This window comes from Schistocerca americana, chromosome 6 (genome assembly GCF_021461395.2).
Source record: "Schistocerca americana isolate TAMUIC-IGC-003095 chromosome 6, iqSchAmer2.1, whole genome shotgun sequence".
Lineage (NCBI taxonomy): Eukaryota > Metazoa > Arthropoda > Insecta > Orthoptera > Acrididae > Schistocerca > Schistocerca americana.
In genome coordinates, this window is record NC_060124.1 from 32,510,819 (window position 1) to 32,523,214 (window position 12,396).

The window sequence follows — 12,396 nt, forward strand, 5'->3', positions numbered from 1 at the left end:
ATTCAGACTTTTTGGGCTTGTGGAGGTCTATTTACAATTGTTATAATAGTTTTAGGGTCTTACCAGTGGCTTCATTGTGTAGTACGAGGGTTATACCAAAAATAAGGTTCCCAAAGAGCTACAGCCTCGGGGGAAGGTGCTAGGCTACATTTGACAACAGTGCCATGTGCAGTGGTTCCTCCACTCCCGAACCCGCCCATCCATGGTTCGCTACATCACCCAGTGTTAGCTTGGCAGCAGTCAGAGATGGAAGTATTGACTGCTGCTCCTGCCACGTGTAAGGTTCAAGCAGTAACCTGGTTTCTCCACACAAGGAGGTTACCACCCATGGAGATTCATCGTCAACTGACTGAGATTTATGGTGAAGAGTGCATGTCCATTCAGCACGTCCACAAATGGTGCTGGGCTTTAGCTGAGGGTTGTATGGAAGTTCACAATGAAGAAGAGTGTGGAAGACCACCGGTTTTGGATGCGATTGTCCAGATCAACAGCGAGCTGCTCGAAGATTGGAGGTTCATGGTCTGTGAACTTGTTGAATGCATTCCTGAAGATTCCCACAGCACAATTGAAAGAACTTTACCAGAAACGTTGGGTTATAGCAAGGTTTGTGCTCGCTGGGTGTCCCAGATGCTGACTGATGGACACAAGGAGCAATGCCTTGACTGTACTTGCAAGTTTCAACAATGTGATAGGGGAGGCAACAAGGAGAAGTTGTTGGTCTCTATCATGATGGGAGAGGAAATGTGGGTGTTTCATAACACCCCCAAAACAAAACAACAATCTCGTCAGTGGCGTCAATCCGGTTCACCGCCACCACAGAAATTAAAACAAATGCAGTCGATAGGAAAGGTTATGGGGACAGTGTTTTTGGATCGGAAAGGGGTACTTTTCATCAATTTCATGCAACCTGGGACGACAATAAACTCGGACAGATGTTGTGAAACATTAACCAAACTCTAGTGAGCAATCTAGAATCGCTGGAGAGGACGACTGACAGAGGGAGCAGTGCTTCTTCAGGACACGCTCAACCCCATGTCCCTTGTCAAGCACAGGAGCTTTTGAAGAAAGATCACTGACACTACATGATAAACTTTATCTTTGATCACATCAGGTTAACCTGCATCAGTGAAGTGTTTTTAAGCATTTTAAATAAATATGCATCTTGAGTAACATTATGTGCAATGGCAGTATGAATAAACCAATGTATGCTGACCTCAAAAGGTTAAAAATGTCCTTCCTTGCTTGTTCATTAAGCTTTTCACTTCTTTCCCCCCTGTTTCTCACATTTGTGCACTCAATTCACAAAATGAAAAACCTAACCCACATAATTTTCTCATAAAATGAAAATACATTTAACTTCACTCAAGAGCAAATGTAAATTACATATTAATTTATTTGCCCCTGAAGATGGACCCATAGGGTCTGAAATGCATCGTGTAATTTAATAAAACATGAAAAAATATTGTGACTAAATAAGTTCTCATTCAAACTTACTGTGTATTGCTCTTACTGTTCCTCAGGTTCTCTACTGTCTTCCTGACTCTGTTTTCTGGTGTGTTGATTTGATGTCCAGTAAGCAAATTGTATTTTTCCTGATCATGCTCATTACTGGCTCCATCTCATAGAAGCTAGGGTCCAGTGTCTGTTTCCTTGACATATTTTGTTTATACATGTTCTGAATAGGACATCTATAGAGGAGACCACAAACAGATCACATGTATGACTCATTCCAGACTGCACAATTGTTTGGGGTCCCCATCAGCAGAGCTGCGTGAAATTAGAAAATAAACTTTGGAAATTTAGCATTTATATTTTTTGATATATGGGTCATTTAAATGTGTAAACATATCAAAAAATATAAACGCTGAATTTATGGACTTACCTCAAAAATTGGATTTTTCACTGTTCACAGTTTTCTTTTTTTTTTAAACAAATATTGTTAACTGATTATTTCTATAACAGAACACCACAGCATCAGTTCTCATTCAAACTGACACATGTTATAGGCCTATATACAAATGTTTATCTACTGAATGTAATCACTGACGTTGTTTCATTACTGTCTGGCTTCAACGACCTCCTTTAGTCACTTATAGCTAAATTGTACATTGGACCCACACTGTTCATAGGTGCCCAAATTGTAGATAAAACAGCTCTTCCAAACTGATAGCATTTAAACTTTTAACACTACTAAGACATGTGTCACACATTTGCATTGTCAGAATACTAAACCTAATGCAGATTCATTTTTTAAATGATCAAGAATGAACTCTGCCGTAGCATTTTTGTTTCCAATTACCTGAAAAATTAAGTGATTGCTGGTAAGTATGTGTCCAAGTACTGACCTGTATGGAAACAAGGATTCCATATTGTGGTTACTGGACTGGGAAAAAGTTTTTCTGGCAAATAACTAAATTTCTCTTGATGGAATTGAAGCTTTGTGCTTTTCATTTTGCAGGATTGCAGAAATGCCATTTTCAATTTACCGACAATAAAATTTAGAACCTTTAGATCTTTCATTATGTCACCTCCAAAATTTATTTTGGGCATCCTGCATCTGAAATTTTTAAATGGTCTCTAGTCCATATTTTAACTGCATCATAACAGGATCCCATGTATGCACCAGAGTCTGATATTAATTCCATAATATTTTCATATTAAATGCTGTAGTCATTTAAGACATCTACTGTGGCCTGGGCACAAGTACTTCTGTTAGTAACATGTGAAATGTTACAGGAAACCAGATGCAGTTTCTGTTCTGATATTTCTGTCTTTGGATGAAATAAAACTGGAAATAAGTGCCTTCCATTTTTGAAGCAAATTCCATCAGCAATAACTGCAATAGGAACCTCTTTCGTATCATCTTTGATTTCTCCTTTCATTCTGCCAGTGCCCTGATATATTCTCCCAAGTCTCTTGAACTGGGTATACAACCAGCACTGGGTAAATATTTATTAAAAAATGACCTATCTTCAACATAATCTAGTTCTGTCAATGAGATGTTTGCCTTTATGTACATTTTAGTTCTCTGTGCACTGTCTAGTATCTCACCAATAGCAGCCTCCCATTCCTGCATCCACCGCACACATTTTTTTGCCCCATGACTAGCACTTTAAAGGTTAGGTCCTGACAAAACATTCAGCAATGCATTTCAAATGGCAGCATACATGTTGCCATCCTGTCACTTTGCACACCTTCAAGGTTTCTCAAGAAGAAAGTTTTGACAGCTGACGTCATCTGTCCACTGTGGATCATGTGACCCCACGCCCATTTCCTTCTGATACACAGCCATGCACAGGTATTTCATTTCATCATGGTTTTTGTGACTGACATAACGTTGTTTATCATTTGTTATTTTTGTTACATGTAATAAATTTTTTGTTACATTATTTCCTTTTTTAAAAATTATAGTTTTATAATAAATGATGAGAGGTTTCAGTCCCTTCTTTATGAAAGCTGACAACATACAAATAAATTCCACTTACTAATCAGTCTTCATGATCTGGACTCACAGTGAAGAAGAACTCCAGAATTTCCTCTCCAACCTCAACTCCTTTGGTTCCATCAGATTCACCTGGTCCTACTCCAAATCCCATGCCACTTTCCTTGACGTTGACTTCCATCTGTCCAATGGCCAGCTTCACACGTCCGTCCACATCAAACCCACCAACAAGCAACAGTACCTCCATTATGACAGCTGCCATCCATTCCACATCAAACGGTCCCTTCCCTACAGCCTAGGTCTTCGTGGCAAACAAATCTGCTCCAGTCCAGAATCCCTGAACCATTACACCAACAACTTGAAAACAGCTTTCGCATCCCGCAACTACCCTCCCGACCTGGTACAGAAGCAAATAACCAGAGCCATGTCCTCATCCCCTCAAACCCAGAACCTCCCACAGAAGAACCACAAAGGTGCCCCACTTGTGACAGGATACTTTCCGGGACTGGATCAGACTCTGAATGTGGTTCTCCAGCAGGAATACGACTTCCTCAAATCCTGCCCTGAAATGAGATCCATCCTTCATGAAATGCTCCTCACTCCACCAAGAGTGTCTTTCCGCCGTCCACCTAACCTTCGTAACCTCTTAGTTCATCCCTATGAAATTCCCAAACCACCTTCCCTACCCTCTGGCTCCTACCCGTGTAACCGCCCCCGGTGTAAAACCTGTCCCATGCACCCTCCCACCACCACCTACTCCAGTCCTGTAACCCAGAAGGTGTACACTATCAAAGGCAGAGCCACGTGTGAAAGCACCCACATGATTTACCAACTGACCTGCCTACACTGTGAAGCTTTCTATGTGGGAATGACCAGCAACAAACTGTCCATTCGCATGAATGGACACAGGCAGACAGTGTTTGTTGGTAATGAGGATCACCCTGTGGCTAAACATGCCTTGGTGCACGGCCAGCACATCTTGGCACAGTGTTACACCGTCTGGGTTATCTGGATACTTCCCACTAACACCAACCTGTCAGAACTCCGGAGATGGGAACTTGCCCTTCAGTATATCCTCTCTTCTTGTTATCCGCCAGGCCTCAACCTCCGCTAATTTCAAGTTGCCGCCACTCGTACCTCACCTGTCTTTCATCAACATCTTTGCCTCTTTACTTCCGCCTCGACTGACATCTCTGCCCAAACTCTTTGCCTTTACAAATGTCTGCTTCTGTCTGTGTATGTGCAGATGGATATGTGTGTGTGTGCGAGTGTATACCTGTCCTTTTTTCCCCCTAAGGTAAGTCTTTCCGCTCCCGGGATTGGAATGACTCCTTACCCTCACCCTTAAAACCCACATCCTTTCGTCTTTCCCTCTCCTTCCCTCTTTCCTGATGAAGCAACCATTGGTTGTGAAAGCTAGAATTTTGTGTGTGTGTTTGTGTTTGTTTGTGTGTCTATCGACCCACCAGTGCTTTTGTTTGGTAAGTCTCATCATCTTTGTTTTTAGATATATTTTTCCCACGTGGAATGTTTCCCTTTATTATATTCATATTATTACAAAATTATATATTTTAACAAAAGAAATAACAAAACAAAAAATTATAAGAAATCACACAAATAATGAATAACAAACAACTGATGTCCACTACAAAAACCACAAAGAAACTAAATATGGAGATCCGTGCAAGGCCGTGTATCCGGAGGAAACAGACTTGGGGGGTCACATGACCAACAATGGATAGATGACATCAACCGTAAACCTTTCTTCCTGAGAAATCTCTATGGTAACATGACTGACATGGCCAGCGTGGACACTGCCATTTGAAATGCACTGCAGATTGTTTTGATGAGATGTGATGTGACGTGACGTGACGTTACGTGACGTGACAGTGAGTGTGAATTGGCCTTTATCATATTGTAGAAAATAGTATTAAATAATTACAAAAAATAAAGGTAAAATAATAGAGATGACAGAAATAACAGCCATTCCTGCTTTCCTAACAAACATTTCTGTGTTTTGTGCAAAACTGCTGTATTTAAATTTGGATAGGGAATGAAGCGAATAAAGATGAAGAAAAGGTGAAGCAAAAGACTGATGCATATCAAATTCAAAAACTACTATACTTTCACATGTAACAAAATGTACTGTTTAAAGTCATCTAGTAAAGTTTTGTAAGGTTCAGATAGTGATTTTCTACTACGTATCTCCACTCTGATGCTTTTTTTGCCTCACTTTTGTGTTTTCATTATTCCAATAGTGCACGTAATAGGCATAAAAATACTCATCAGGGATGAGGTTATTTGAATTTTGTGCTATGTTTAGCAGTTGGTGTGACATTTACTGACACTTTTGCTCAGCAAGTCACACTAAAAATAATGCAAACCAAGTGGCCATGATGTTGATTTACATGTTTGCAAAGCTAAGGTGACGTATCTGGCAGTTTTAGCATTGTATACCTGCAGACCACAAGGAGTGTAGTTAAAGTGTACACTACATTAAAGATCTCCCTAAACCACATCATTTTTAGTGTAACTTTCCTGCAAAAGTGACATCAGCAGATGTACACAGTACCTGCTTATCTAGCTGTTTTAGGTATTGTAAAGAAAAGTGCATGAAATAATGTTAAGTGCATTAAATATGGCACTACACTACACATCAATCTGTCACTGTAGCCTTCTTCACACTCACTCTCAACCAAAATATCACCTTCATATCAACCTACACACTGGGGCTATGATACAGACCAGTTTGTATCTGCAGTCAAGATTACAAGGGAAGGTATTATACTACACTTCAGCCTTTTTATTATAATTTGGATGGTCTTACATAAATGCTATGTGAACAAATGGGTACAGTAGTTACTACTTTTTAGCAGAAAAATTCAAAACTGTGGATTGTTTTGATTTTTTGGTGAATTTTTTGTATTTTTATTTTCCAGTTCATAAACACAGGGGAAATTTTTGTCATCAACATCTAAAGCAGCAATATATTTTTTATTGTTTTCACTACTGCATTTATAATGGGGGAATATTACTGTCATCATCACTATCACTGTCACTTTCTGCACTGTCAGCGTTTTCTTTTGTATGAAAGTCAATCATGTACTCAACAGGTACACTTTCCACAGTGACAACATTGTCATCAATGTGTACGAAATCTTGAACCGGATGCTCCTGCTGCAGCTTTTCCCATGATGAAGCAAGTAGATTTTCAGAGCTGTCATTAATACTCAGGTTTTGTGTGTCACATCCATTTCCCTGATTGGCTTCAAAGAATCCCACATTTTGGAAGCAGATGGAGATGGTGGCCTTCTGAACCTCTGTCACCTTCTGAACCTCTGTCTATACCTTGGCAATATAATGCAATGCATTTATAATTGACACTTTAAAGGAGGCTGAGTGTTTCCCAGTCTCCATCAAAGTTGATGCCTTCTGCACAATTCCTTTCGTGTAGTACGTTTTGAAGGCATGAATAATACCCAAAGCCAAGGGCTAAATTTCCTTGGGAAGTTTGTTGGCAGAAACTCTAATTACACATTATATAAACTTATATTTTTGGGACGTGGAGGGCAAAAATTTGCTAAAAAGAGAATTTTCCTGCTATGGGTTCCCATTCTTGCATCAGGGCAATGTAATTGCTTCTCAAATAATTCTGATATTATCCATGGTTTTCACGGTTAATCATTGGCACTGTAGTTTGTTGGCAATGTTTTTGTATTTTTAAAACAATGTGGTTTTTTCAATTTGCCCATCACGAATGGTTTAATTTTTTCAGAACCATCCCAAATTTGTGCCCAACATTACTGTTGGGTGAACTTTACTGTGTTTGTCTCCATGACAATTTTTGCCTTTGAAGGCAAGTGTTTTGTTTGGCAGGTTGCTGAAAAAGAAACCTGTATCACAAATGTGAAAAATATCCTTCAGTTTAACCTGCGACTCTGTCATTCACTAACAGTTTTTATATCTACATTGTTTCCTTCACCCATACAGTTTTGTACACAACATTGTACCACTTCTCAAACCTAACAATCTACCACATTTAAAGGTTGAAGTCCTTGATCCCAAGCACACTGGTGACTTTCAGCACCTTTTTGTGTAACATCACACAGTTCACTGTAATGTTTGAAGCACATGCTGCCTGAAATTAGTTCTTTGGAACTTCTTATAGCTCAACACATGTAGAATAACTAGTATATTTAAATTTTTGGAATTTGGTCCACTGTTGCTTGCACTTTCCAAAACAGAGTCTCTGTTTTTCATGACAGTGTTCAGCATAGACACAGGTATTCCTACACTCTGTGCTAATGCAACATATGCCCCACGATGAGCTTCAACTCTTTCGAGAATTTTTGCCATTTCTCCCACAGAAAGGGTTTTCCTGTCTCTTTTGGTAACACCTTTTTTTTCCATCTTAAAACAGCGACAGTAAACGACAATGTGAAAGAAACAGCCAATGACACACTTCAATCACTAAACACAAGGCTATGAACACGCTACACAGTACACACAATGAACTGTTCGCATGGCAGTTGATGGAGTAGCTAAGTCAAATGAAATTGTCTCACCTCAGTTGTAGGAACAGTTTTAATAGTGCTGCCAATGATGTCAATCTTCACTTGCAAATGACACTATGTTCTGTGCTTGTACAAACCATAAGGGAAACTATTGTATATTACTGGGTTACAAATACTGGGAAGTAGATGTCTGCTTATGATCATAATAACAGGACAAAGTTAAGCTGAAACAATATGGTTACAATAATGTAAGGATGATACTTATTGTGTAGCTCGCAGTACTGGAAGATAAATTTGGTAAAGACAGGAAACAAATGAATGTTCCTTTGAAGTCACACCTTCCTCCAACTTCTGTCAGGACTGTTACTTCCATCAGCCACCATGCCAAGTAGAGGTAGATCTGCTGAGAAGAGCACCCTAGTTGTTGTTGTTGTTGTTGTTGTTGTGGTCTTCAGTCCTGAGACTGGTTTGATGCAGCTCTCCATGCTACTCTATCCTGTGCAAGCTTCTTCATCTCCCAGTACCTACTGCAACCTACATCTTTCTGGATTTGCTTAGTGTATTCATCTCTTGGTCTCCCTCTACGATTTTTACCCCCCATGCTGCCCTTGGTGATCCCTTGATGCCTCAGAACATGTCCTACCAACCGATCCCTTCTTCTAGTCAAGTTGTGCCACAAACTTCTCTTCTCCCCAATCCTATTCAATACTTCCTCATTAGTTGTGTGATCTACCCATCTAATCTTTAGCATTCTTCTGTAGCACCACATTTCAAAAGCTTCTATTCTCTTCTTGTCCAAACTATTTATCGTCCAGCACCCTAGTATCAAGAAAGTTAACTGTGTAATGTTTGTAAATACTGCTTGAAGGCCAACACAATGCCTGCATCATTTTATGTCAATTACCCTAGTTTTTTTTCTCCACAAACATTGTTTCATAACGCATAAATCGCGGGAAAATCATAGATGTATTGACACAAAAAGGGGGGCGAATTAACATTTGAACACATTAAATTTGATGAGAGTAATAAAAAAAATGTTGAAAATGGAGATAAAATGTTAATTCCAGGAACGGAAAAGTAGCGTTACACTGTAATTTCTTTATACCCTTGTTTTTTTAAACAGGTGGGTCTTTACTTTGGGGTCTTAGTGAGCTGCCCCTCCTTTTTAATCTTCATCAATCTATTCCTCTATTCACCCAAGGAATGAACTATTGTTAAGATAGTGGAAGGTAAGTAGTGGTAAGGAATTTTACTTATTTCTAATGTTACACAATTCATGTTTATCACATTTGTTTTACATTGTAACAATAATAATAAATGAAAAGCACCAGTTTGCTTTTGTTCTACAATATGCAGAACAATACGTAGAACAAAAGCAAACTGGTGCTTTTCATTTATTATTATAATGTTGTTCTACCAAGAACCGACGGAAGATTTAGTTAATATTACATTGTAACTTTAATTTCAGAGTGAACTGTTTCAATGAAGCTTTAGAGACAACATATACCTGTCTTATGGGTTGCCTGAAGAAGCTGTGAAGCCTAAAAAATATTAAGCATCTATTACAGTACGGTGTACTGTAGAACTGTTCATAAGATCCTGAAATTCATTATATTGTTACAGTCTTTTTGTGACTGTAATATTGAAATTATTGTTAAAATTAACAGTAATTTAAGGTTAAACTTAGAGGCATGTATAATTTATGTATAAATTGTGTAAAACTCTCTGTTCTTTTAAATACCTGTGTGATGGAAAATGTGAGCTCGAAGTTGGGCAGACTGTATAAAGCTCTTGCCACAGAACTGGCAGATATGAGGTTTGATACCTGTGTGCGTACGTATGTGGCGATTCAGTGTTTCCTTTGCTGCAAATTTGGCATAGCACTGAAAAGAAGGATAATAACTTAAGTGATTTTCATGTAGACAGGTATTATTATTTACTTGGTTAGATAGTTACTTGCATCACCCAGTAAATATTCTTTAAAAATGTAATGGCTAAGTACATTAGATTGTGCTTCTTTTTTTTCTTTCTTTTTTCTTCATCTTAAATTCATGATCGCTTTACCAGGCAGAACAAGAACTTACATATGATGCACAACTACACATCCCTATGTGGAAATGGTACTTTCCACAAGGGAGTTAAACTTTATAACAAATTTCCCATACACCTAAAACTAAATACTGAGGTCAAAACTTTTTGGAACTCGTTACTGTTATATTTACAGATGCACTGCTTTTAATCCTTTGAAGAAAATTTAAATTTATGAAATGTTCTATACAAATACTTAATTATGAAGTATATAATTTGTAATTTTTAATAAGTATTTATAGAAATCACTTTCACCTCTATACTTATAAACTGACTTGCTCAATGTCTTATGCATAAGCTGCTTTTGAAGACAGAAGGACCAATACAATACAATCCATGGATAATAATTGCAAACTCTCACTACGATGTAGAACAAATAAATTTTACAACTAGAGTAAACGTATTCAGAGAAACATACAGAAAACATGTTTCTTATTTATGTGATTTCTTAAGTTACCCTTTTTTTCATGCATGGTGATTAAATTATACTGAACTATGTTCAATCTTATTCTTGAAGTTTTCCTGACATAAAGAGTGTTCCATAAAGTTTTGGGATTGCAGTTGGATGTCATCAACATCTAGCCACGATATTTTGGCTAAAAAGCATTTAGCATCTTTAGGTGAGTGTTTTAGACAGTCTCAAAAAACTCACCTGAAGATGAATGAACAGTTGTTAGGCAAATTATTGTGGCAAAATGTCAACATCATCTGGCTGAAATCCGGAATCTTAAATTTCTCTTCCTCTTTTCAACACAAAACCACAGATACACATATACCATTCTACTACACATTCAAAAATTCTTCTATGGAATAGAAAGCATTCTCAAGAAGATAAAATTTCATTTTGTGTTTGAAGTTAATTTTATTAGAATATTTATTCAGTTACATTACTGATTCAGTACAACCGGAAGTTGTTGTTGTGGTCTTCAGTACAGAGACTGGTTTGATGCAGCTCTCCATGCTACTCTATCCCGTGCAAGCTTCTTCATCTCCCAGTACCTACTGCAACTACATCCTTCTGAATCTGTTTAGCAAATTCATCTCTTGATCTCCCTCTACGATTTTTACCCTCCACGCTGCCCTCCAGTACTAAATTGGTGATTCCTTGATGCCTCAGAATATGTCCACCAGCCGATCCCTTCTTCTAGTCAAGTTGTGCCACAAATTCTCTTCTGCCCAATTCTATTCAATACCTCCTCATTAGTTACATGATCTACCCATTTAATCTTCAGCATTCTTCTGTAGCACCACATTTTGAAAGCTTCTATTCTCTTCTTGTCTAAACTATTTATCGTCCACATTTCACTTCCATACATGGCTACACTCCATACAAATATTTACTGAAACGACTTCTTGGCACTTAAATCTATACTTGATGTTAACAAATTTCTCTTCTTCAGAAACGCTTTCCTTGCCATTGCCAGTCTACATTTTATAACCTCTCTACTTCAACCATCACCAGTTATTTTGCTCCCCAAATAGCAAAACTCATTTACTACTTTAAGTGTGTAATTTCCTAATCTAATTCCGGCAGCATCACCCAATTTAATTAGACTACATTCCATTATCCTCATTTTGCTTTTGTTGATGATGTTCATCTTATATCCTCCTTTCAAGACACTATTCATTCCGTTCAACTGCTCTTCCAGGTCCTTTGCTGTCTCTGACAGAATTACAATGTCATTGGCGAACCTCAAAGTTTTAATTTCTTCTCCATGGATTTTAATTCCTACTCTGAATTTTTCTTTTGTTTCCTTTACTGCTTGCTAAATATACAGATTGAACAACATCGGGGAGAGGCTACAACCCTGTCTTACTCCCTTACCAACCACTGCTTCCCTTTCATGTCCCTCGACTCTTATAACTGCCACCTGGTTTCTGTACAAATTGTAAATAGCCTTTCACTCCCTGTATTTTACCCCTGCCACCCTCAGAATTTGAAACAGTGTATTCCAATCAACATTGTCAAAAGCTTTCTCTAAATCTACAAATTCTAGAAACGTAGATTTGCCTTTCCTTAATCTATTTTCTAAGATAAGTCGTAGGGTCAGTATTGCCTCACGTGTTCCAACATTTCTATGGAATCCAAACTGATCTATACCGAGGCCGGCTTCTACCAGTTTCTCCATTCGTCTGTAAAGAATTTGTGTTAGTATTTTGCAGCCGTGGCTTATTAAACTGATAGTTCGGTAATTTTGCACATATGTCAACACCTGCTTTCTTTGGGATTGGGATTGGAATTATTATATTCTTCTTGAAGTCTGAGGGTGTTTCGCCTGTCTCATACATCTTGCTCACCAGATGGTAGAGTTTTGTCAGGGCTGGCTCTCCCAAGGCTGTCATTAGTTCTAA

General features: G+C 38.2%; 1 protein-coding gene across 2 annotated transcripts in view; it reads right to left on the reverse strand.

The window, feature by feature from the left end:
- LOC124619304 (gastrula zinc finger protein XlCGF57.1-like) overlaps window positions 1–12,396 on the reverse strand; it is a 226,718-nt gene that overhangs the window by 49,349 nt on the left and 164,973 nt on the right. For both annotated transcript variants that reach the window (XM_047145599.1, XM_047145598.1), the window contains exon 10: window positions 9,698–9,839. In XM_047145599.1, coding sequence (XP_047001555.1) covers window positions 9,698–9,839 — 142 coding nt within the window. The remainder of the gene's footprint in view (window positions 1–9,697; window positions 9,840–12,396) is intronic.